Here is a 25,312-nt window from a genome sequence, read left to right on the forward strand (position 1 = left end):
CTTTCTTTCTTTCTTTCTTTCTTTCTTTCTTCATGCAGACAGATTCTTTGGGGCTGGATTTTGTGACCGCAGGGATGGGATGGCACATTGACCTGGGAAGGTCTTTCACGCTGTTCTTCTCTGGGTCTTCTTCTCAGGCCTATTGATGTGACGTGGTTAAGAGTCGACGATGAGATGCCCCAGCACGTTTTGGTGTCAGGGTCAAACCTCCACATTGACAGCCTAAACAAAAGCGATAATGGCACATACCGTTGTGAGGCTTCCAATCAAGTGGGGACGGCCTATTCTGATTACACGCTTTATGTACACGGTACGTGAGACCAGCACGCCTTTCTTCCAGGTGCCTGAATGATCTTTGGGGAGGGGGCATGGGGTCAGCAAGTAAGCCACCTTTCGCTGTGGTCAGCTGCCTTCCTTGGATCCACGCCCAGCATACACCCGGAGAGCGCATTGTAAGGAAAATGTCACAGGCGAAGTGGGCCGGCTGGCTCTGAGGGCGTTTTCTTCTTGCGTCGAGTAGGCCGGTCCTGCCTTTAAGGTTTTGGGGTGGGGGAGGCATCCCAAGCCATGAAGGGAGAATACTGTGGGTGGAGGCGGTAGACATTCACCCCCATGTGCAGGCCAGGCTCAGCCACGTTCCCGCTCATAGTTTATTTAAGCCATATACCATGTGAAGAAAAATGGAGGGGGCTTCCGTTCCGTTGTTTTACCCAATGTTCCTCAGAGCACAAACTGAGAATGCAATTCAGTGCATAATCTGGGAGAACAAGTTGCCATTCTATCAATCTTTCACAACCCCAAATCCTCTGAAAATTTCACTACAAACTGTTACACACCGCCGGACCTGTTCTTCTCTTTGACCACTCCTTCAACTTGGGCACAAGCAGCAATCAACCCAGCCCGCGAGCAGAACAGTGGGCCTCTCTTGCAAATGCGTCCCAGCCTGGCATGAGTCTGGTGGGTTGAAGGCCACAGCAGCCGCTGCGTGACAGAAAGGGCAGATTGACTCAGGAGCTAAGAAGGAAAGCCCGCCATTGCGTCCCTGAATGTCCTGCTGTTGTTGGCAGTCCCATTCAATGAAATATCACTATAGAATCTCTGGGATTTAGTCGACAGAGCCGTCTCGGTAGGAAATGTTAAAGCTTGGGTAATTGAATGAAGGCATTACAACCATCATTCCTTCCCCCTTTGAACTCTTCCATCACCACTCCTGCCCTGGCCCCCAGTTGTGTTCCTTGCAAGAATTTATCTTTATATGGGCTAATACTGAATCTTCATCTGTGCTTCAAGCCAGCGGCTGAGTCCCCCGTTGTTGCTCTTACACATCAATAGAAAGCTTCCCTCAGTCAACTAATTTTTCCTTCACCTACCCCCCAGCCTAAACAGTGTCAGATATTAAATATTGCCTTTAATCAGAATGGGTGTGTGTTTGTAGAAAATAGGTGAGAAGCATAGAGTCACAACTTACAGTGAGAAGTTACCTGACTGCAGGGGTAGACACTAGACATCTTTGCTAGTGATGCCAAGTTTTGGAAAGCTGACCACATTTTGGCATAGTCAGCCCTCTGGTTACTCTGAGGAATTCATATTTAAAAACAAACCAAAACCCTCTTCTTCCTGTATGATTGAGCTTGCATGTGTGTGTTGATGACACATCTCTGGCTTTCCAAATGACACAACGGGCATGAGCAGTTCCAGAATCTGCTGGGGGCAGAGGCAAGTTCAGGAGTGAATACTGGTTGGGCTGGGAACAGCAGGAAGGAGCCCAGACTGGAAGAGAGACTTTTCCTAAAGTGATGGGCCACACTTCTTTTAAGAGGCTACAGCTTATGGAGTTATCATTGCCTCCCACAGGAGCTGGACAGGCGGCTGACCTACTGTGGTTCTTCTGGAAACACAAAGCAAGCCTAATAGTGGGGTGGTTGTTGAATTCCAGAGGAAATGGGGAACACTGAACAGTTGCTAACTGAATGGAGCCCCGGCTTATATATCCACAGCAGCAGTTCCTTAAGTCTCCTAGTCTGCTGTCTTGTGTCTAAAACATGCTAGACCAGCACTTCCTTTCCTTGGCTAGAAGTCAAGCTTTGAATCCAAACCCAAACTTCCTCCTGCTTGGATTAGGTTTTAGCAGAACTCTTCCAAGTCAAGGACCAGTTGGGCAGCAGTTGACATGCCTGGCGAATCTGAGTGATGATCAGCATATCTGCTCTCTCCCAAACAACAGAGCAGAAACACCAAAGTTCAGGTCAAGTCAGCCACCCCAAACCTGATGCCTTCCACATAGGCTGGAAGTTGAGCTCTTTACAGTTTCTAGCCAACTTGGCTGCTGCTGGCCAAATTTGTTCTTACAATCAGAGGTCCTGGACCTCAAGACATCTCAGTCCCTTTTCCCTTTGATCTCTTTCTGTGCTTCCCTGATCAGCTGCTTGGAATAAATATATTTCACTTCCTTTTGAGTAGGAAAATGGTGTTTCCCCAAATGCCCTTTCCCACTGGAAAACATAGCAGGATCCTCCTTCGCTGATAATCTTGCAAGAGGATATGATTTCCTTGGTGATCTCCTATACCAAATCATAGATCAAAATTGCCACAAGCTAGGCCCCATTATTTAAACTGACCTGAATGCTGAGGTATCTAAGGTGGTCAGCAACAGAGCGCCAGCAGAGGACCTAGCTTGCCAAACAAGGATGGTTCTTACGGCCTTTTGTGCTGCTGCCAGTTGCCTATGAGAGGGAACAAGCCGACAGGCAACCTGATGTTGTGTCTACCCCCTGGACCCATGTACCCCAAAGGGGTAAACTTTCCTGGCCTCCTTTCCATTCTGGAAAAATGTGGCCTTCTCTGTGTGGAAGAAGCCTTCAGTTGCAGACACGGACCAGAGAGTCTGGTCCTTGTGCCCCCATCCCAGTGAAGTCAGTAGGAGCACGTGCTGCAGCTCCCAAACCCATAAACCAGCCAGATGCTGTTGATGTGGAAGGAAATCGTGACCCGGGGCAGCAACATGGCTTCACTGCTGGAAATCATCCTACTGCGGACAAATGTCGCCACCTTCTAAAATGACCGCTGGCACGTTCGTGTGGGAGCCGGGTCTGCTGACATAAAAGAAGTAGATGAAACAGGGCCTTGTTGTTGATCCAGGATCAAACACCGGATGGCCACCCCGTCCCAGAGGCTTTGGAGGCTGATCGCTGGACTAAGATCAAGCAGGACAGCTCTCCCCAAACTCCGCAAACAAAGCTCTTGGCTCCTGCTGCCACTGCCGCCTTCCCAGGTGGTCCAGTCCTTTGGTCCAGAAGGTGCCCAGGAGGCCCCTCTCGGCAAGGTCCCACCTGGCACCTGCTGCTGGGGTCTTGGGCAGGGGTGGGCAGCCAAGCATTGCTTTCTCAGCCACACTGCACCTGGGTGACATCCCCTTCCTCCCAAGGGTGTTGTGCCAAGCAAACAGTAAAGGTGAAACACCTAAGTTTGGATTTATTAATTAGAAAATCCAAGAGCTGTCTTGAAGATAAAAGGGGAGCAGATGTGTCAGTGATGAGAAGTTTGACATGCTTAAGATAAAATTTAAAATCAAAAGCCTCTGAGCCGTTTCAAGCTCCATTCCTGATGATGCATTCCCAAGTTCAAAGTCGGGCGTTTAACACATTCGGTTTGATCATTTGGGCAGCAATAGTGGTGGTTCCTCCCCGCTCCCCCCAGTACCTCTTCTCCGCCTTCTGCCTTCCTTTCTCCATCCACAGGAACTTTGGCATGAGGCCGTGATGCCACCCGCTCTTTGCAAACGTTGGGTGCACTTAGGAGAGGCAGTTGTTGACGTTTGCAGGTCGACCATCTTCTAGACCAAAGGGTCTTTTTTCCCCTTTTGTGGTCTGGAAAGGAAAGGAGGAGGAGGAGGACATGTCCTAAGCAGAAGACAAATGCGTGGATCCTGGCTGTGTATGAATATGTATAAGTCACAAAGACATTGACTTCGTGTTAAAAGAAATCTCACTAAAATCTTCCATGCATCCAACTTGATATTTAGTTGTGACATTCTCATTCCCTTTTGTATTTATTACTGGCATAGAAGTAGTTTTATATCCTGCTGGGATTGTTGATGGCAGGGGAAGTAATGAAGGTAGCTGCTCTGGAGAAAGGCAAAGAGAAAGAGGCGCAGACTTGTCTGGCATTGGTATTTGGTCTGTTAGACCCAGCAGGGCTTCCCTTGCCCGCACCCCGCGTGCCTGGCCCCCGTTTTTCAGATGTCAAAACACCAACCCAATGCACAGAAACAAGCAAAGCTTTAACATTGTTCTTACACGTTGCTAGCAGTCCTCCTTCCTGTGGAAAACGGACAAGTGGAGTGGGGTCTTCTCCTGTGGGCTTTGGAGGTGGTCTCCATCCAGGCTCCCCCCATGCCATTCCATGCGGTCTTGCATCTGTAACTAATGTTGTGTTCTGTGTACGGTCCATCTCCCCACCCCCACCCCGTCTCCCTACCCTGGAGGGGTGGGGAGGCGGGGGCTAACTCCTGTTGGATCTCATCCACCCCCAGCGAGAGCGGCTGCCTGCCTGCTGCAGACACCCTCTGGCCACCTTCAGTGATGGCCAGACCAAGCAAAGCTGTTAACCACCATGCTTTCCTTTGGCTTGTTTGTTAATTTGTTGACCATTTTTGTGTTCTGCTCATTTCTTTTAATTTGCTTCTTTTCTGTTTCTTTTTCTTTTTTTATGTATTTTATCTAGATCTTCCCACAACACTCCCTCCACCCACCACCACCCCTTCCACCATCACCACCACCACCACCATCACCGCAGGTATAGTACCTTCATAAACCATATGGGTCAAAGCCTAAAGATGTGTTGTGCTTTACCTAAAGGGAGGGGGGTGGGGGGCCATAAAAGAGAAGGAGAAGGCTTCTTGACCAACTTCATTGATTCCTGCTTTGTTTTGTTTTTTGTCTTGCCTGGGTAACGTGACTCCAGAAGGTTTGGAGATACTGCCCCTTAAAGTGCCTCCTAACTTCTGAATCACCTTCCTCTCACAGAGGCACTTGTGGCTGAAATTTAAAACATCTTTAGGGTAGTCTGTAAGTGGATGTGACCCACTTCTGTTCAACCTGAGGTCAACTTTTCTTTCTTTAAAACACAAAGAACCGATTCTCCTTTTCAGCTCTGGTCTACAGGCATCATTCTTCATAAAGACAATTAATTTGACTTTTGGTTTCCATAAAACTACCTCAGCATCTCCAGCTGCAAGCACGTTGCACCCAAGGTGGCTGTTTTGTCACCCTTTTGCTCAGCATCTTAAAACCCACCCTAACCCTTCCTACTCACTATTTCGAGCCACCCCATTCAACCACCGTGTACCTGCCTTTTCCAGGGCACATGTCTCAGCTTCAGCTGGTAACCTGAGAGCAGCCATATCCCCACTCCCTCGTCCCCCTGGGTTCCTGGGGGCTTCTGTTGCAGTGGTTTCTTTTCTTCTTCTTCCGCTCTTCCCTCTTGGGCTCGTGACCAGAAGTGGACTTGTGCGTTGAGTCCAGCACGGGAGGCGAGACTGCACTCTTCTCACTTTGGGAGCAGCCTGTGTGACTTCCACCTTACTTCACCTAGCAGTCTTTGGCCTCCTGCCTGTCCGTCACGATGCTCTCACCTCTGTCCTAGAACATACACGCTTTGCTTTCTCGAGATTCAGAAATGTTGAGTCTACTGAAATAACAAAACTTTTCCTCTCTATGTGCCTTAACCATCATTTTTTCTTGTGTTGACTGTCAAGCATGTTGCCTTGTTACAATTTTCTCCTTCCAGGCTCTTAAGAAAGCCGGTATCTTGAGTCCTTGTCCGTGTGGCTTGCTTATTTCCGCAGTTGTGTAGTCATAGGGTCTCGCCTGCTCTCTGGGTTGCTTGGTGGTGATGATTCCAGGTGACCGTCACCCCCTCCAAGGAGCTGATCAAGGGGTTGCTGTGGGCCATCAAGTCAGCATTCCTCTCGTCATGCTCACACCTGACCATGCAAAGGGGCTTCATGAATTTTGAAATGTTGTGTGCTTTCTGGTGTATTGGGGTGCTCATTGGATGGCTGGGAGAAATGGCCAATGTGCAAATACCCTATGGGCTCAGCGTGTGTTCCTGAAAGCAATAGGAGGAAACTGCCTCAGGTTGGGTTGCAGTGTCCCACCATGTGCTGGTTGCGCCCCTTCCTGAATTACCATCTTGCTCATTGCTCTCAGTAGTGCTCCCCCAGCCGCAGAAGGAGAAGGGTGCTTTTTCATTCCCACTAATCAGCTGTGGGGCTGTAAGGCGCTTGGAATGATTTCTGCAAGCAGAGTCTTGATGTTTTAGAAAATAATTTGTCCTGGTTGGAGTTGGCTAGTAAATCAGGGATGCTTAACTCAAAGCCAGAAGCTTTCAAAAGAGATGACGCTGCATTAGGAACAGTTGAACTAGGTGCAGAAAGTTTCAGCTTCTCACCTAAAAGAAGAAGTAATCAAGCCTCAGCCAAGCCAGAGGCTTGACTCAAGACCATCTCCAGCCTCCTGGAGCCAGGCAGGGTCGGAGAGGACGTGGACTGGACAGCCCCTGACCCTTTCTCCTACTCAGCATTGCACTGAGCCTGCTTTTGGCCAGGCACTCTGTCCCCACCAAAGCCAGCCACAGAACAGAACCCTGACCCGGGTTGTTCCAGAACCTGATGAGTCCTTCCAGCTGTTGTGTCCCTCAACACCAGCCTGGTTTGGAATGGCTTGTTTGGGGGACACGAGGTCTGTTGCAGAATGTTCTACAGACCCCAGCAAAATACTTTTTCCACACGGGTTGTATGGCACCTTCCTGTATTTCCAAGATCAGAGGTACTGCTCTTCTGCCCTCCCCCAGTTGCTTCTCCTCCCCTGAAATCCTTCCTCTGTGCCAAGTCTATGGATGTCAGGGTCAGTGTGTTTTTCCCTCCGACTTGGTGTGTGCTGAAGAAAAGATGTGCCTTCCCCCCACCTCCCCCCATCTTTTAAGCTCAGTTCCTCCTGAGTTGGTGCGTTGCTTGATTTTGTTGCCAGAATGCTGCTGACGGGCACTAATCTTCTTTGTAGAAGGTCATGTGTCTTTCTTCTCCTCGTTTTTCTACTTCTTGCCATGCAGCGCGTTACCTGCAGCCACAAACGGGAGACGAGAAGGCCCTTTGTGTTGTATGAACTGGGCATCTTTCCTATCTCTGTGGAATCCACCCTCCTCTTGGCTTTTCACGAGTGTGTGCACGCGCACGGCTTTGGCTACCAAGGGGGAAAAGGGATTAATTCCATGAGTTTAAGCAAATTGATTCTACATAAATTTGTCCATGGTGAAAAGCACCATTCATGAAGCAAGAAGCCTATTTTCGTCTTTAGAGCATGCCTCCTTGGCTACGATAGCATAATACGGTGTTTCTCAACCTTGGGAACTTGAAGACGGGTGGACTTCAACTTCCATGCTGGCTGGGGAATTCTGGGTCCACCCGTCTTCAAGTTCCCAAGGTTGAGAAATCCTGGCACAGTATATTCAGTTAGAAGAGACCTTCCTCCCATGTGAAGAATGGCGGGATGCGTCTGTAAAAGACAGGGCTCGTCATTTGCAGAACCATCCGCCTTAAAGCCTCTCCCGAGACCTGCTTGGCCCAGGAAGTGGTGGGAGCGGGTGCGTCACTTTCTGCCCATCGGCTAAATTGTCCTTCCCCAACTTGGCAGACCGCAGATGGATGGGGCATGTGGTTCCCAGGCAGCAGGCAGGAGGGTCGGATTCTGCTCTCTGTCTGGATGAAGGAGCCAGAGGGGGGGCCCTCGTTTGTGCCCTTCCGAGTAGATGCATTTGAAGACTCTGCAGGGTGAACGGCCGGGAAATACAAGCCAGTCACATTGATTTGGAACTGATATTTTAACATGGCTCTTCTAGCAACATTCACAACAGAGCATGGGGACCAGTTGCACCTCCTAGTTATGGTCACAGGTAATCATTGGCTGGGTTTGTCTGTTTGTCTGTTTGTTTGTTTTTGGTCATGGGAGTTCCTGTTAAGCACCCCCTCCACCCACCCATCCCCCTTCAAAAAAAAGAATCATGTCTCTGTGAGCCTTCCCGGACAGCCTTTTGGTCTTGAGTCCACGCAGCTGCCACCTCGAGGTTCGCGCCGCCTCTTCCTTAGCCCCAAATGCCCTTGTGGTGACCCACATCCTGGCGCCGAGGCGCAGTTAAGCTGAGATTGCTACTAGAGCTATTTTGTCAAATCCCCTTTTTTGATGGATAGGATCTTGCAGCACTGCTGCGTCTTCGTAGACAAGCTGTGTGTGTATTTATCTTATCCCGAAGCCTCGATATCGCACGCATGGAATTTAACTTGGGCTCTCTCTCTTCAAACAGATGAAAGGTTAGAGAACAAAATGCCGCCCTTCTCCTTTTCTACAAGGGAGTGGGTTGTCTGCTTAAATTTGCGTGGTGTATTATCTCCTGACAAATGGCTGCAGAAATGAATTTCCACCCGTGCCGCATTCTGTAGAACCCGGAGCCACCCATTAGCCTTAAAAGCCTCAACAGGCCAACGCCAGTGATTCAGTGCCAGTAGAAAACTCCAGGAATCTGTATTCTTCCTCTGTGCTAAAGGTTTATATAACAGAAACCATTCTCCAAATGAAATTAGCATAATTACCAACATTTTATGCAGGACTCACTAGGAGTAGTGCTCTCCTGAAAGCCTCGGAGGCCTGCTGGGGCTCTTACCTTCCCATGCAGCCCCCTCCCTTTAAGCAGAAGTTTTTAAGCTGAGTAAAGATCTAAATAGGAGACTCAAATTCAAATTCCAGTAAGGCTCAACCTTGGATTTTCTGGATAATCTTGGTGATATCTCAGGCTCGATCTCTTAATATCGCCTAGTGTGGGGAGGTCTGCATCAGATATCTTAACGGATTTTTCCTTTCAATCCACTGTCACAAGCTCCCAGTTGTCCATGTGATCATCCCAAAGGGACAAGCACTACGGTCTTGTTGCTATATTTGTGCAAAGCAGAAGCTCCCATTTCCACCACCCCCAGCCTCTGTCAAATCTTGACCCTGAATTAGTTTCTTTTCCTTCCAGAGCCCTCATTAAGCAAAATTCTCACTTCATAATTAGGAGGGATTTTTTTTTCCACTGACAGTATTCTGTTTTTGTCTCTGAAGTTCTCCCAACTAGAAATCCGTTTCCCCACTCCTTTAATCCGGGAACCTTATTCCAAATGCCCTCTGCAGCTCAGTCTAGCCCTGTTCTCCATGTGGCCCATAGATCCCCCATTGCTTCGGTGATAAAGGTGTCACACTATGTCAGGACAGGGTGTAAAGTTTAAAGGAGCCCCCAAGTCTTCACTTCAAATAGGTGTTCCCCCTCCCTGCTCCATGAGTTAATTAAATAGTTTTTAATATTTGTTAAAATATGTCATGCGCTGCCTATCTCTGAATAACGTTCAGACACTGGGTTGCAAAGCAGGCTCTGGTTTATTTCAGGATAGGTACAACGTTGTTAGAAAAAGCTGAGAGTGACAGGAGCGCGCCGGTGCGGGGTTTAAATACCCCGCGCCGGTCAGCGCCCCCTCGCTCTCGGTCACGTCACCCCCCTTTGTCCCATGCGTTGCCCTGCCATTGGTTGAGGGTTTCTAGGATCGCCCATCCTCAGGTTTTCATTCTTCTGCTGATTGCTTTCAGCTGGGCGATCCCCGTGGTATTGCTGCTGATGGCTTGGGTGGCTCCGTGATCCGTTTATCTATTGTTTGTTAGCCGTTAGTCGTTGTGGGTTGATGGCTACTTAACTTGTACCCCTTCACCTATTTCCTTGTCATTGTCATGAGTGCCATTGCGCTGATTACTTTAGCTCAACGGCACTCATGACATACTGCCCCCTTTCCGAATAGTGTTCTCCCCCGGGTTTCTGGGTTTCCCCCATGGAGCTGTCAAAACGCCATTTTTTTTTTTTTTTTTTTTTTTTTTTTTTTCAAAGTTCCCGCCGGAGTAGTTGTCGCCCCTCCCTTTGCTCCTCCCTCTACCACGTGCCTTCCCAGGGTGTGTCCATGGTGCGCATGCTCGGGTTCTGACCTGGCGTGCGCATGCTCCAACCACACCCTGTTTGTTTGGCTCAGTTCGGCGAGGCGAGAGGCGTGGCTGGTCGGGTGCTGCTCAGCTCCAGGTAGGGCCCTTTTTTGCTTATTTGGAGTGCGTCGCCTTTGTTGTGTCTCCTGGGCGTTGCCCCCAGGTTGCCCTGTTGACTTGCTTGCCACTCCCCCGCGGCCAGGGGGCGGGGGGAGGGTGCTGGCGATCGTTTGTCACCACCCCGTGGGCCCGGGGCGGGGGGAGTGAGTCCCGGGGGGGGGAAGGTCCACCCAAGTCGCGGGCTTGGGGGGGGCCCCTTCCCTTGGGGCACGGGAGGCGGGGGGAGGCCTGCGGGGGGGGGGGGTTGGTTTTGCTGACCTTGATTGCGGTTTGTCGGGGTATGCCCGGTGGAATGCTCTGGTCAGGTCAGGCGCTTTAACGTTGTGCGCCGCCACCCATTCCGGGTGGGGGAAGTGTTTCCACCTGACCAGATAGTGTAGGGTTCCTCGTTGCTTGCGTGAGTCGAGGATGTCCCTTATCTCGAAGTGGTGTTGCCCGTCGATCATAAGCGGTGCGGGCTGAGGCGTGCTTGGGTGCCATCGGGAGGTGGTTGCCGGTTTTAGGAGGCTGGTGTGGAACACCGGGTGGAGCCTCCGGAGGTTGTGTGGCAGGTCCAGGCGTATTGCTACCGGGTTCACTATTTGCGTGACTCGGAACGGCCCGATGTACTTAGGCCCCAGTTTTTTCGAGGGTTGGGTTGACTTTAGGAACTTGGTGGAGAGATAGGCCATATCCCCCGCCTGGAACGTCGGTTGTTGGCGCCGGTGCTTGTCGGCCTGCTCTTTGTAAGCAGCCTGTGCCTCCTTCAGCGCCGCCGTGATTACTGGCCATGCTTCCGCGATCTTCCGTCCCCAGTCGCTGGCGTCCACCTGGGGTTCCGGGGGTTGAGGTAGCTCCGGTATGGGGACGAAGTCGCGCCCCGAGACTACTTCGAACGGGGTTTTTCCCGTGCTCGTGTGGACGGCGTTGTTGTATGCGACTTCGGCGAACGGGAGCAGTTCAGCCCAGTCGTCCTGGTGGTAGTTCGTATAGGATCGTATAAATTGCTCTAAGGTGGCATTAAGAACCTCAGTGGCTCCGTCCGTCTGCGGATGCCAAGCCGTAGACAGGGCCTGTTGGGTCCCCGTCAGCTTCAAGAAGGCCCGCCAGAATTTGGAGGTGAACTGTGTGCCCCTGTCGGTCACCACACGTGCGGGACATCCGTGTAGCCTGTACACGTGGATGAGGAAGAGTTTGGCTAGTTGTTGTGAGGATGGGACTGACGTGCAGGGGATGAAGTGGGCCTGCTTTGAGAAGTAGTCCTTCACCACCCAAATGGCCGTTTTCTTCTGGCTGGGTGGGAGGTCCACTATAAAATCCATAGAGATTTCCTCCCATGGGCGGGAGGGTTCTGCCACCCGTTGCAATAGCCCCGCGGGTTTGCCTGGTGCCCGTTTGGCCCGAGCGCACGTTGGGCAGGACGCCACGTAGGTTTTTACGTCTCGCCTGAGCGCGGGCCACCAGAATTGCCGCCGTGTTAGGTGTAGGGTCTTGAGGAACCCAAAGTGTCCCGCTTGCTTGGCGTCGTGTGACCTATGCAAGATCGCCTGGCGTTGCGAGTCCGGGACGTAGATTCTGCCTTCCCCCCATGCTAGGTCTTGCGCCATCGTTACCTTGTCGGGGTTTGCCAGGAACCAGGGGTCGGTTTTGAGGGCGGCGGCGAGGTCCGTGCGCATTCCCCCTGGTAGTTGCGGTTGCCTTCTTTCCGTCGCCGGTTGTCCCGCCGTCGGCTGCGCCGTAGCGTCGAGCTGCCTCCGTGCGCCGCTTCGGGTGGTCACGGCCATCCCCAGTTGCGAGGCGGATAGGACCGTCCCAATGGTGTCTGGGGCGGGCTCTTCGTCTTGGGGCAGCCGGGAGAGGGCGTCGGCCAGGAAGTTCTTCTTGCCCGGCATGAACTTCAACTGGAAATCAAAGCGGCTGAAGAATTGTGCCCATCGGACCTGTTTTGGGCTAAGGCGTCTAGGCGTTCGTAGGGCCTCGAGGTTCCGGTGGTCCGTCCAGACCTCGAATGGTTGGGTGGCTCCCTCGAGTAGGTGACGCCATGTTTCTAGTGCCGATTTCACCGCAAAGGCTTCTTTCTCCCAGACGTGCCATCGCCTCTCTGTCTCGGAGAACTTCCTTGACAGGTAGGCGCATGGTTTCAGGAGCCCCGTGGAGTCTTTTTGTAGGAGGATGGCTCCCAGGGAGAAGTCTGAGGCGTCGGCTTGGACCACGAACGGCCGTTCTGGGTCCGGGTGCGCGAGGATTGGCTCCGTCGTGAACAGCGCTTTCAGCTTGTCGAATGCGGTCTGGCACGCGGGAGTCCAATTCAGCACTGTGCCTGGGTTCTTGGCGCGTCTGGTGTCCCCCACCCCTTTGGTTTTGAGGAGGTCCGTTAAGGGCAGGGCTATCTCAGCGAACCCCCGGGCGAAGGACCTGTAGAAATTCGCGAATCCCAGGAAGCTCTGTAGTTGCCGTCTGTTGCGGGGCCGCTCCCAGTTTAGTACCGCTTCGACTTTTGCGGGGTCCATCTCGATGCCGTCCCCGGAGATTCGATACCCCAAATAGTCTAGGCGGTCTTTGTGAAACTCGCACTTTGTGGGCTTTGCATAGAGCTGCGCCCTTCTGAGCTTGTCGAGGACTTGCCTGACTAAGGTTACGTGTTCCTCGTATGTTTTTGTGTAAATAAGGACGTCGTCGATGTAGACCAGGACCCCTTTAAACAGATGTTCATGCAGTACCTCATTGATGAGCTGCATGAACACCCCAGGGGCCCCCGCGAGTCCGAAGGGCAGTACCTTGTACTGGAAAGCGCCTAGGGGGCAGTTGAACGCCGTCTTCCATTCGTCCCCCTCCCTGATTCGGATGCGATAGTACGCCTCGCGCAGGTCCAATTTGGAAAAGACTTTGCCCGTGGACAGGTGGGCGAGCATGTCCTTCACCAGGGGTAAGGGGTATTTGTTGGACAGGGAAGCCGCGTTTAGGCCCCGGTAGTCGGTACAGAGCCGTAGGGTCCCGTCTTTCTTCTCCCGGAATAGGACGGGGGCTCCGACCGGTGAGCATGCTGGCTCTATAAATCCCCTGTCTAGGTTTTTATCGATGAACTCCCGGAGGGTTGCCATCTCCTTCGGGGTCATCGAATAGATCTTTGGTCTAGGTAGGGGGACGTCGGGCAGTAGGTCGATTCGGCAATCCGTCTTGCGGTGGGGGGGTAGTTGGTCTGCCTCTGCTTCTCCGAAGACCTCGGAGAAGTCGGCGTATTGTTCCGGTAGGTCTGCAGTGGTAGCGGCGTTGTCTTGTGTGGTCGCCTCCGCTCGTCCTACCGTGGGGTTGCTTTTGCCAGCTGGTACTGGTGCTCGATACTCGCCGTCGCCGAATGTGAAGGTGCGGGTCGCCCAGTTGATCCGCGGGTTGTTTTTCGCGAGCCATGGCATCCCCAGGACTGCAATGGGCCGTCCGATGGGCGTGACTACGAACGATGTGCGCTCGGTGTGAGTGCCCATTTGCAGGGTGACCGGCTCGGTTTGTAGCGTGGCTGGTTTCCCCCCCGCTGTGGAGCCGTCCAGCTGGTGGAATGCCAGCGGCGTGGGGAGGGGGAAGCAGCGGAGTTCGAGTTTGGCGACTAGGTCGGGGTAGATAAGGTTTTTTGAGCACCCCGAGTCCACTAGTGCCGCGGCCGTGGTGGCTCCGTTGCCGGCAGAGAGTTGAATTGCTGCCAATATTACGGAGCTTTTGTCGTTTCGTTGAGGTGGTTCGCGTTGCTGTCCCGCCGCCTGCCTCGCCACGCGTTTCAGGGCAAGCGGGGAGCATTTCCCGCCGGCTGGTCGGGGTCGGTATTGTCCTCTTCTCCCCAGTAAGCGTCCCAGCCCTCTTCCGGTGTCGCTGTGGCCACGGTCATTCGGCGGTGAGGGGGCGGCCCCGGGTTGGGTGGTTTGGGGCTAATTTTCGGGGCGGGCTTGGGCGCGCTGGTCGGCGGTCGGTTGGCGAAGCAGTCCGCCGTCTTGTGCCCTAATTTGCCACACCTCCCGCAGGGCTCCCGGTTGAACTTCTTTTTAGGGTATATGGGGCCGGCCATCCCCCCGTGTGGTGCGGGTACCTTTTTCCCGACGTAGTTTGTGTCTTCCGTGGTTGTCATAAGGAAGGTGCGGTGCGCGTGTTCGGCTTTCCCCGCGAGGTGGATCCACCCGTGTAACGTTTCTGGGTCGTCGCGGTAGAGGGCCCATTGGAGAACGTCGCGGTTGAGCCCCTTTTTGAAGATTTCCAGCAGGGTGGTCTCAGACCAGTCGCAGACCTTTCCCGCGAGGGCTTTGAACTCCAGGGCGTAGTCAGGGACCGTGCGTGCGCCCTGTTTAAGTCTCTGGAGTGCGCTTTTCGCCCGTACTTTGGCTAGGGGGTCTTCGAAATAGTTTTTCATCTCGTTGATGAAAGCAGGGAAGGTGGCGAGGGCGGGGGAGCTGGACTCGTACAGTTGGACGTACCAGTCCGCCGCCCTGTCTTGGAGTTTGATCGCCACGGCGCCGATCTTGTCGGCCTCGGAGTCATAGGAGTGTCCGTGCCTCCCCATGAACTCCCTAGCGTTGGTGACGAAAAACGAGAGTTTTGAGGGGGTCCCATCGAAGAAGATGGGGAAGTCCTTTGGGGCCCGGGCGTTTTGCGCGGCCCCGCCTCTCGCTTCCCGGGATGTGGTGTCGGCCGCCTGTGCCGTCTGCTGGCTTTCCGCTGGCTCGTGTGGGTTCGGTGCTTCGCTCGGGGTGTGGGCTTGTGCGGGGACGTCATTGGGTGGCGCGGGGGGCATAAGCGCCTGGAGCATGGTCCGGAGTTCCGTCAGCTGAGCCCGCATGGCCGCGAGTTCAGCTCGTGCCTCCTCGTCCACAGCCCGCACCGCCGCTGGGGCCGGTTCCGTTGGCGCGTCCTCGGGGGGGGGGGTTCATCGTCCCTCCGCCGCGGGTCCGCTTCCTCCTCCGTCTGATGGGTGTCTCCGTCGTCCTCCTCCGTGTCGAGCACCGTGGGGCTGTCGCTCCACGCCCGTTGCTGGGGTGCGATGTGGGGCGCGGGGTCCTCCGCTGGTTTCGGAAGTCGTGCTGCTCCCTCCCGCGGTCGGGTTGCCTCCGTCGCCATCTCCCCTTGGGGTTGGAGCTGAGGCTCGGGTCGGGTGGGGCGGGCGTCCATGGCTCCGGGAGTCCGCGGTGCCTCTGGCCTCGGTCGGTCCTCCTCTGTCTCTTGCCGCGCGGCTCGCCCTCCTTGCCCGCGCCGTTCCGGCCTCATCTTGCTGGTCTTCTCGCCGTCTACTCCTCCCGCGGCTCGTTGTCGTCCGGTGGGGCTCGGCGAGGCTGAGTTTATGACTCTCAGCTTTATGTCATGCGCTGCCTATCTCTGAATAACGTTCAGACACTGGGTTGCAAAGCAGGCTCTGGTTTATTTCAGGATAGGTACAACGTTGTTAGAAAAAGCTGAGAGTGACAGGAGCGCGCCGGTGCGGGGTTTAAATACCCCGCGCCGGTCAGCGCCCCCTCGCTCTCGGTCACGTCACCCCCCTTTGTCCCATGCGTTGCCCTGCCATTGGTTGAGGGTTTCTAGGATCGCCCATCCTCAGGTTTTCATTCTTCTGCTGATTGCTTTCAGCTGGGCGATCCCCGTGGTATTGCTGCTGATGGCTTGGGTGGCTCCGTGATCCGTTTATCTATTGTTTGTTAGCCGTTAGTCGTTGTGGGTTGATGGCTACTTAACTTGTACCCCTTCACCTATTTCCTTGTCATTGTCATGAGTGCCATTGCGCTGATTACTTTAGCTCAACGGCACTCATGACAAAATAGAACAAATATTTCTCTTTGATGCACAGCATATTTGGAGGTGGGGGGCGGGCAGGATGCATTCCATCTGTCTTAATTTCTCACTCATCCCCACCCCAGTAGACTTTCCCCCCCTTCTATCAGGTATAGTGCTAATCTTGTTCATCTCCTTTGGTTTCCAAGCTGAGTGAGTGATGGGTGCCCAAGCATGTTTCCAAGGAGTGTCTGATGTTGGCACCAGGAGGGTTGCATTTGGCCTGGATAGGAGAGCCCCTGCGCTTTGTCCCAAGCTTAGCGCTGGCCAGATGTTTGTGCCTTCCGCTTCTCTAATTCCCCAACTGTTGTCCATACTGGCTTGGCCTTGTGAGAGATGGTCCAACCCCTGGAGAGCACCCACTGGGGAAGACTTCTGGGCATCTTTAGCGGAGATACCAGTGCAACCATACAGCCTGTCAGTTCCTTCAACATTTACTTTTGCAGCAGCTTAAAAGCTGTTTTTAAACTTCCTTACCTGTGGAAGTGACTGCCATCCTGTAAAAGAGCATTGTGGCTATCTTTAACACAGATTTCAGGATGGACTGGAGTGAGGTCAGGGCTATCCAGAATTAGTTCTCTCACTGGATTTTTGTTTTAGGAAATGCAAGGGAACACTAAAACTGCTTGGCAGTAGACCCAGAGAAAAGGCAGTGTTCCTCACACAATATGCAATAATTGATAGAATTCACTGTCCCGAGGGGTGTTGAGGGCTACTGGCATGGATGGTTTTAGAGAAGGGAAGTATACCAATTCTGTGAACAGGTCCCTCCATGGCTCTACATTCTGATGGCTGGATGACCCGCGTAGGTTCCAGGGCTGGGGGCTGCTGAAAACTACCTGCTGAAGTATCGCTGCCTGTCTTCTGGCAGTCAACACCTGCTGCCTCTGCTTCCTTGATCTTTTAATGACCATGGATGAAAGAAGCATCCCATTAGCTTAGCAGAGCCTTGCATCAGCACATGCTTCTGTTACATGGGCAGATTCGAGCCCTTTGTTGGGACAGCAGGATAAATACATTCCGAGGCCCTTTGGTGCCCGACCGAAGTACGGGGGTTAAATGGTTTTAAATGTCCTCGATTCTCCCCAGAAAGCGTCTCCCTTTCTAGGACTTCAGAAATAACCAGATGTCAACCAGACACCCCGATTCTTGGGTAAGCCACCTCGCTTCCTCTTCCCTGCATTGTCACTGCGTGGTACACAATGGAGCGAAGTCGCCAGCACCACTTTACAGATCGAGGCAAAAGATTTAGTTCTCACCAATTATTTATTCCCTACTTTGGCTTCTTGTGCCTCTGGTAAAATGTCAAGCCAATTTAGCAGGGGCCCTGCAAGTGCCTGACATTTCCATCCTCTTGCAACCACATTAGAAGGGGAGCCGGAGCCCCCCCCCACCCCAAGCTGCGGAGTTTCTGCTGCCAAGCTTGGCCGGTGCCCTTTAGGGACATGGAGGCTTCTGGCATTTAGAACTGTGCAGGAAATGGCAAGCGGGATTTGTTTCGAGCCCGAAATGAACCCTTGCATCCCAGAAGATCTGCCAAACATTTGGGTCAGCTGTAGTTCACCGGAAACAAAACCCAGAACTTTTTAGTTCCTCCGGTTTTGGCTGAAATGAGATCTGGAGGGGTTTGGAGGGATTTGATGGGATGAGTCAGGTAAAAAGAGTCCCCCTTTTGAGGGGAGATGGGCGGTAATAGAAATGTGAATAATAAATAAAAATAAAATAAAAAACTGGAACCGGCCATTCCTCCTCTCCCTTTGCGCAGGCTGTGTGCTGCCCCCTCTGCCGATCCTGCTCTTCCCAGCGCCTCTCTACCTTCCCTCCCCAGTGCTGTCCAGGTCCAGTGTGCCTTCCCCAAGGAAACCCCTCCACCTTGTCTTTTCCCCACGAGAAGCTGCTCCCAAGCCCCTCCTGCCCAGAAGAACCACATTTTGGTCCATCTCCACCTTCTGCTTATGGACCCCACATCCAAAACATGCATTGCAGTGCATGCCCAGAGCACCCCAAACCAGTTATTCCATGCCCACAACAGTTTGGCATTGTTCTCCTTGCTTTGTCCCCCAGCTAGAGACTGAGCTAACCAGGTGAGGGGAAGGTCCTTGCAGAATGTGTTGTGAAGGTGTGATTCTCACCAGCACGCCTGGATGCTCCTGAACCTGTAAGAAGGCTCGGCACTTTCAAGGGCCTCTAATGCTCTGTCAGCAAAAGTGAATCCACCTGTTTCCCCTTGGGAAGCCCTGCTTAGCACAGCAAATGCAAATGCTCTGACATCCAGAGCAACACTTGAGGACTTTGTGGGAAAACCAAGCTGTGCAAGTCTTCATTGCAGGGGTGCTTATCCAGGAGACCTTTGATTAAACAAATGTTTGGAGGTGCTTTTCTTGCTGATGCAAGGCGGCTCCCATTTTGCTAGAGGAGGAAGCCTGGAAGGAGAGCGAAGAGGGGTGAAGCATTAAATCGCAGCCCTGTGCATGGTGCCATGCTTCACAAAAATAATTTTCCATGCCACACAAAATTCCTAAATGGAGCCTGATTATTTCTGTGAAACATCTGGTCTGCAAATGAAGTTGTCTCAAGGGTGTCATGCAAGTGGACCGCTCTACCCAAGTGCCATTCTGGCTTGGGCTGCGGATCATGCTGGACCTCCTTCTTCATTGTTCTTCATCTCTCCGTCTCTTTATTTATTTATTTTATTTTATTTATTTGTCAAACTTTATCACCGCCCATCTCCCTCCCAAGGAGGGACTCTGGGTGGCTTACAATAAAATAGAATTAAAACCAGGACAGTTATAAATACAATAAAAATAAGATGGAATCTAGATGGGCAAGAGTTCCTTATCAGACCGGGAGTATAGTAGGTCCATCAGAAGTCACTCTGGGGCGCTGGCCATCCCCAGGTGCGGCTATTCCCCCTCCCATTCCAAGCCTGCTGGCCAAACCAGGTCTTTCAATCTTTTTCGAAAGTCCAGGAGAGGGGGGGCCTGTCTCACCCCTGGGGGAAGGATGTTCCAGAGGGCGGGAGCTACTGCAGAGAAGGCACGCTTCTGAGACCCCGCTAGATGGAATTCGTTTACGGATGCGGTCTGTAACATGCCCTCCCTGCATGACCGGGTGGGACAGATCAATGTAATCAGGACGAGATGGTCCCTCAGATATCCTGGCCCCATGCCATGTAGGACTTCAAAGGTAATAACCAACATCTTGAATTGGACCTGGAAGCAGACTAGGACCCAGTGCAGCTCACGCAACAAAGGTGTTACATGTGCAAATCTTGGAACACCCAAGATTGTCCACGCGGCTGCATTCTGAATTGGCTGAAGCTTCCGGATACTCTTCAAGGATAGCCCCATGTAGAGCATGTTACAGTAGTCTATATGGGAGATGACCAGGGCATGAGTGACCGTTTGAAGGGCCTCTCGGTCCAGGAAAGGGCATAACTGTCGCACAACATGAAGTTGCACAAAGGCCCTCCTGGCCATGACTGACACCTCGAGCAGGAGTCGTGAGTCCAGGAGGACCCCCAGATTACGCACCGCGTCTGTCTGGGGCAGTGCAACCCCCTCCAGTGCTAAAGATGACAATTTCCCAGAACCCTAGGTGCCATTAATCCACAGCCCCTCCGTCTTACTGGGGTTCAGTCAAAGCCTGTTGTTCCCCATCCAGACCCCCACAGCTCCCAGACACCTGGAGAGGGTGGTCATGGCATCACTTAACTTCACCTGGGATGGAGATGTATAATTGAGTATCATCTGCGTATTGATGATACCTCATCCCGTGGTGACAAATGATCTCACCCAGTGGTTTCATGTAGATGTTAAATAAGAGAGGAAAGAGAACCGAACCCTGCGGCACCCCACAAAGGAGGGGCCGAGGGTTGGGCCTCTCACTCCCTATCAACACCGATTGGGATTGGCCCTGGAGGAAGGAGGCGAACCAGCGCAGAACCATGCTGCCCACTCCCAACCCCCTGAGCCGCCCCAAAAGGATACCATGGTTGATGGTATCGAAAGCTGCTGAGAGGTCAAGAAGAGCCAGGATGGATGCACTGCCATCCCACTCCCGCCAGAGATCATCCATAAGTGTGACCAACGCTGTTTCTGTCCCATAACCAGGCCTGAAACCTGACTGAAAGGGGTCTAGATAATCCGTTGCATCCAGGATCCTCTGGAGCTGCAACGCCACCACTTTCTCAACCACCTTTCCCAAAAAGGGGAGGTGAGAGACAGGACGAAAATGGTCCAGCACAGTGGAGTCCAGTGATGGTCTCTTGAGGAGGGGGTGCACCAGCGCCTCCTTAAAGGCTGCTGGAAATACCCCCTCTCTCAAAGATGCATTTACCATCGCCTGGACCCAGCCACATGTCTTGCTCTATCTTTTCATGTTCTTGCTGTTGAATTTCACTGAAATGTAATATAGAAGAAATGATTATTTTTTTTAAAGAAGGAAAATAAATGCAGGTTTCTGACCACCCTTTACAATCCCAGCAGCCTGGTCCCATTATGTCCTGCTTTAAAGAAACCCTGGAGCATTGGGTGGGCTCCAGATTTTTAGCTTGCGTGAGCTGCCTGGAATTGGTGCTGCCCAGATCAAATCAAAACTGTATTATGGTTTTGGATCAGAAATCCAATATCATACATAAAACTGAATACATAGTGAGATATTCAAGAACGTTCATACCTAAGCCAAGTTACCTCTGCCAATAGTCATTTTGCTCCATCATGGTGATCTTCCCGTGGCGTGGGTCCCGAGATCCTGAGAAAGCAAGTTCGGCTCCGTGTCTGGATTCCGCCCTCCCCCCAAGGTTCAGTCTTTTGGAGGATCTGACTAATGCCCCATCCTATGGCTGGTGGGTGAAAACTGGGCAGGCAGCTAAAGGCAAGGTAGTTTTTCAAGGCAGCAGTTAACTCCCTGTTCCCAATTTCTCTATACAAGGTTTTGCCTGTGCAAACTTTTAGGGCGTTGATTAAAAATGTGTCCTTGGGTTTTCATTTTCATTTAAAAAATCCATTCTGTTAGAGACTATGGACTAATTTTATGGATTAGCTTTTAAATCCTCAGCCTGCCACATTCAGTGAACAATTTTAAGTTGGAGGGAAGCCATCTGAAGAGATAAAAATATGCCGCAGAGGAGTTTCCATGCTACTGTTTCACAGGAATATTGCCAAGCCGTCTAGGGGAGGTGCAGGGGGTGCGTGTTAGCGATTCCCTCTTCACAACCTAGTTAAATGAGTGATCCCAAAGGCCTGGACCATTCTAGCATTTTCCACTTCTGTGTTCCATAGTTGGATGGAGGAGGTAGCACCTCCCATAGGTGGGGTCCCACCAACTCCACGGATGTGTCTGTGTCATTCCCTTGGCACTCCAGTGGAATGCGTAACACCCCCAGCATCTCCATGGGTGTGTGTTGAGAAAGTCTTTGAAAAGCAAGCCAAGTCTTGAGCAAAAAACCGACCTTTTATTCTAGTTGGACCATTCTTTCTCCTGATCTCAAGTCTGAATTAACCATGAAACCAGGTTACTAAACTAAAGGAATGGATAATTTCTCATGGTTACGAGAGCCAGGCAGGACTGTTTTATTCTGGAGTTGCTTATACATTGTGCCCTTTAGCTGGGAATAGGGGAGGGCGCCACCCAAATGAAGTGCAGCCTTTCTTGTGGGTTCTCTCTCCTGTAGGACGTTGGCAGTCTCTGGAAGGGGTTTTCATCTCTCTTGGCATCCTTACCTAAGATTGAAATGGGCGCTGGTTGTGCACTTCAGAAGGAGTTTGGGGTGGGGGGTGTCCCCTGTGTGGCCTTTGCATTGCTGGAAAGTGCCTTACACTGTACGAGTTTCTTCCCCAGCGCCTCTACATCTTTTGGCAGGCAAAGGCTTTGTTGAGCTAGGAAGCCATTAGGAGAGTAGCCGTGGGCTGCGTGGCCCGGAGAGGCAGGGCACCTGTTAACCACTCTGTTGCTCGCCGTGCCCCATCCCTCCCTCTCCATCTAATCGCAACTTTGCCATTCCAGCTGCAGCCAACATAATGTGGTTTGACTTGGAATATTTGTTCGCCTTAACCGCTTGAAGTTTTTGTGTTTCATTTTTGCTTGTTTGTTTCCTGCTCTGTCCCTGGATGGGGAAAGCGAGCTGCACTGTGGGCACGGGACCATGTTTCTTAATGAATCATCTTTTTCCAGCACACGGATAGACGTTCCGACTCCTGCACGCTTCTGCATCCCCTGCAGCCACCCAGGAAACCAATTGGGGGTTCCTGTGGAGACATCACAAAATTTCAGGACAGAAGGCCCCGCTCCCATTGACTCAGCCGGGCCACCCCCTCTGTCTCATCCCCATCCCATGCCTGCACCCAAGCCTCAGAGCGTGCTTCCGAGAACAAGGCCTTGTTGGCTACGCTGTGGTGGGTAGTGAGGGGGAGACCTCAAGCTTTTCTTCTTGCTGGCGCTGCCCCTGGGCAGTTTTGATCCTCTGACTTGGCTGGAGCTGCCCACATAAGAGCAGCTCTTGGTGTCCTGGAACCGGGCAGAAGCTGTCTGTGCCAGAAGGGAGGTGCAGACAGCGTGTAGGTGAAACGTGGTCACGCCAGGTCTGGCCAAACGCCTCTTTGAGTTGTGCAGAAGGGGTGGTTTTCCTCCAGTATATTAGACCGTTCCAGTCTGTAAGTATGGCATCCCCCCGCTCCTGCCCCGCCAGCATGGGTGCCATACAGGTGTTTCTTTATTTTGTCCTGCCCCCTGCTCTGGGAAGTGAAGCGTACAGGATCCCCGGCTGCTGCAAGGGGAAAGCCGCCCTTCCTTTCAGGGTCAGCGTGTCAACTGTGGAGAAACGCCTCCCTGCCCTCGTTTACTGTAATCACGCAGCTGAAGGTGGAGGTCATTTGTGGGCTCAGGTGTGTGTTGCAGTGCTTTGCACAAAGACCCGCTTTTTTCATTTAAACATTGCCTCTGCTGGATGGAGACAGCCCCCTGGGGTCCTCCAGTGGTCCTTGGAGCTGCGCTGGGGGAAGGAGGACTCTCTACCCCTTCCCAGCACAGTGTCCCCCAACAGAGCAGCGTCTCTGGGTTGCTGCCCGAGGGGTGCCGCTAAAGGCCCACAGGGTTGTTTGGTGCTGCTGAAACATCCCGTGCCATGTCCGGCTCCTGCGGGGATACTCAGCTACCTGGGTGTCCAGGGCTCCTTTCAGAGAGCAGAAGGATTGGTTGGGCCGGGTCATAAACGTAGGCCAAGCCAGACCCAAGCACTGCATCGGACGTAAGCTGTAGCTCTTCAAATACGCTGATGTAGAGCAAGCTCCGTACAGCCCTTGGAGCTGTGCTCAGCACAAGAAGAGCTACAGTTGATCAGGAGGATGGGAAGGGACCCCTTTGGTCCCTGGAGAACAAAGCCAACTGCGCGGGGCCGTGCTGTGCTCCTGACCCCAGAAGAGACATTCACAGTCTGCCTGAACTCCTTCAGCTTAGCTCCAGAAGGCAGGGCTGCCTGGGGATGTCCCATCCGTAATGCCCTCTTCTCACCCGCCTGCAGTGGGGGTGTGGAGTGGCGTGTTGGTGTCCCATACTTCCATTCTTTATAAGAAGACACCGAATTTTAGACCTGCTCGCTTTGCTAACCACAGCAATGGTAAATCCGTGGAATGTTTCAGAGCAGAGGGGTTGGTTTTTGCAGAATGCATCTCTTCCCTTTCTGCAAAGATGGCGTGTGCTCTTGCCGGCCTCTCTTCATCTTCTCCGCATGGCTTGCCGGAGGCAAAGCTTCTTCCCCATGACAGCCTTGGGTTTCCAGCAGCAAGCATGCCGTGGTGGGTGCCCAGCGGCCTTCCTGCCACTCCTGCGCATGGTGAAGGGAAGGGGAGCCCGCAGAGGGAGACCCGGCTTGCAGAGGCCATGCCTGAATGGGCCTTCAGGGGACCTGCCTCTGCCGCCTGTTTCCCAGGCGGAGCAGGGCCTCTTCCGCTTTGCGTGTGCCCCGCCAGGAAGCAGCGCTGTGCCAAACCTCTGGAACCAAGGCCGCCCGGGGGTCCCTTCCCCCCGTTGCCCCCGGGCCCACAGCTTAGAAGCGCACGGCATGACTCTCAAAACAGTGCAACTCACTTCAAATGCTTTGGCCTCTCATTTTACGATTGCTTGTCACGCGATGTTCCTGGAAAGCTTGCTCGTATATGATCTGTTCCATTTTTTTCCATTTCCCTTTTTTGCATGCTGTACCTCCTGTTTCTTCCCTTCCTCCAAACTCTGTTCCCGTGTGTAGACACAACGGCGGCGACAGAACTGGCAGCTCACGGTTGGTATCGCATTCCTGTTTTATCTTCTCCCTCAGCTGAGCTGAGCGGCAACGCAAGCCTGGGAGAAAAGGGGGAGCAGGGGGGGGTGGGGGGCAGATGAAATTGGGGCGGGGAAAACCACCTTTCCAAAGGGGCCGGTCTCATCCCGTCCCGTGGTCTCTAAGGCCTGGAAGGATGCCGAGGTTGGCCTCGTCCGTGTGCCTTCCAGGTGGCCCACCCCTGCAGAAGCATCAGGGTATCAGAGCAGAAGAAGAGCCAGGGCTCCATGTGTATTTTTAACACCCTGTCCGCACTTCCTGAAGTGTGCCAGAGAAGTGCAAAGCGTTCGGAGTCCCAAGAGAGTGGCGCGACCCAACCGCCCAGCTCAGCGGTCCTCCGTGAGTCTTCCAGTCACAGGCTGGCGGACACCTGCTGCCTGCCCTGGATCAGGACCGAGGAGTAAGAGAACTTCACTCACCTCTCTCTGTTTCAGTTGCTGCACTGATCCTTGGACAGCTTGCCTCGCCCCAATGTCAATTTTCAAAGGGTGATGACGATTTGAGGCTTAACCAGTGTGATAAAATACTTGAGAAATGACTTTAATGCCATTAAGCTGACTATGCTTGAGTTAAAATGGGTCTCCATATATTTATGGTTTAAAATGCACCCTTTCTGTCTTAAGAGACACTCATCTAGGCAGGTCATTAGAATAACTGTCAGGATGAATAAAAGAGAGCATTGGTTGTTTATGTACAGGCTAAGAATCCTGATCGGGCTCACTTGAGCTCATGCATCAGCTGGTCCAGGAGAATTTCTTGGTTAACTTCATCAGAATCTGCCTTTATACAGGTGGCTGGTCAGTGTGGGATTGTGCTGCTCCTGCAAGTGGTGGCATTTGCTATTAGAGTTCTTGAAATTTAGCTCTTGCCCATAGCAAAGCCACACTCTGCTCCTAAGTGATGGCTCATCCCCACTTCTATTTTATCAGGAAAGATATGTGTTCCATACATCTTGATCATTCAGTTCAAAGACTGAAAAAACATGATGTCCTCCTGGAATTTTAAACAATGTTTCCCCTCAGTCCTTTGCAATTAGCTAAGCACT

General features: G+C 52.5%; 1 protein-coding gene across 5 annotated transcripts in view; it reads left to right on the forward strand.

Annotated features, from left to right (window-relative positions):
* Positions 1 to 25,312, forward strand: part of CADM1 (cell adhesion molecule 1) — a 236,002-nt gene that overhangs the window by 189,901 nt on the left and 20,789 nt on the right. For 3 of the 5 annotated variants that reach the window (XM_063311056.1, XM_063311057.1, XM_063311058.1), the window contains exons 7-8: positions 138 to 310; positions 24,196 to 24,228. In XM_063311056.1, the coding sequence (XP_063167126.1) occupies positions 138 to 310; positions 24,196 to 24,228 (206 nt within the window). Of the gene's footprint in view, positions 1 to 137; positions 311 to 4,722; positions 4,795 to 7,938; positions 7,951 to 24,195; positions 24,229 to 25,312 lie in introns of all 5 variants that reach the window. The other 2 variants (XM_063311060.1, XM_063311059.1) reach the window with 2 other exon arrangements.

This window comes from Candoia aspera, chromosome 9, assembly GCF_035149785.1.
Source record: "Candoia aspera isolate rCanAsp1 chromosome 9, rCanAsp1.hap2, whole genome shotgun sequence".
Taxonomy (NCBI): Eukaryota; Metazoa; Chordata; class Lepidosauria; order Squamata; family Boidae; genus Candoia; species Candoia aspera.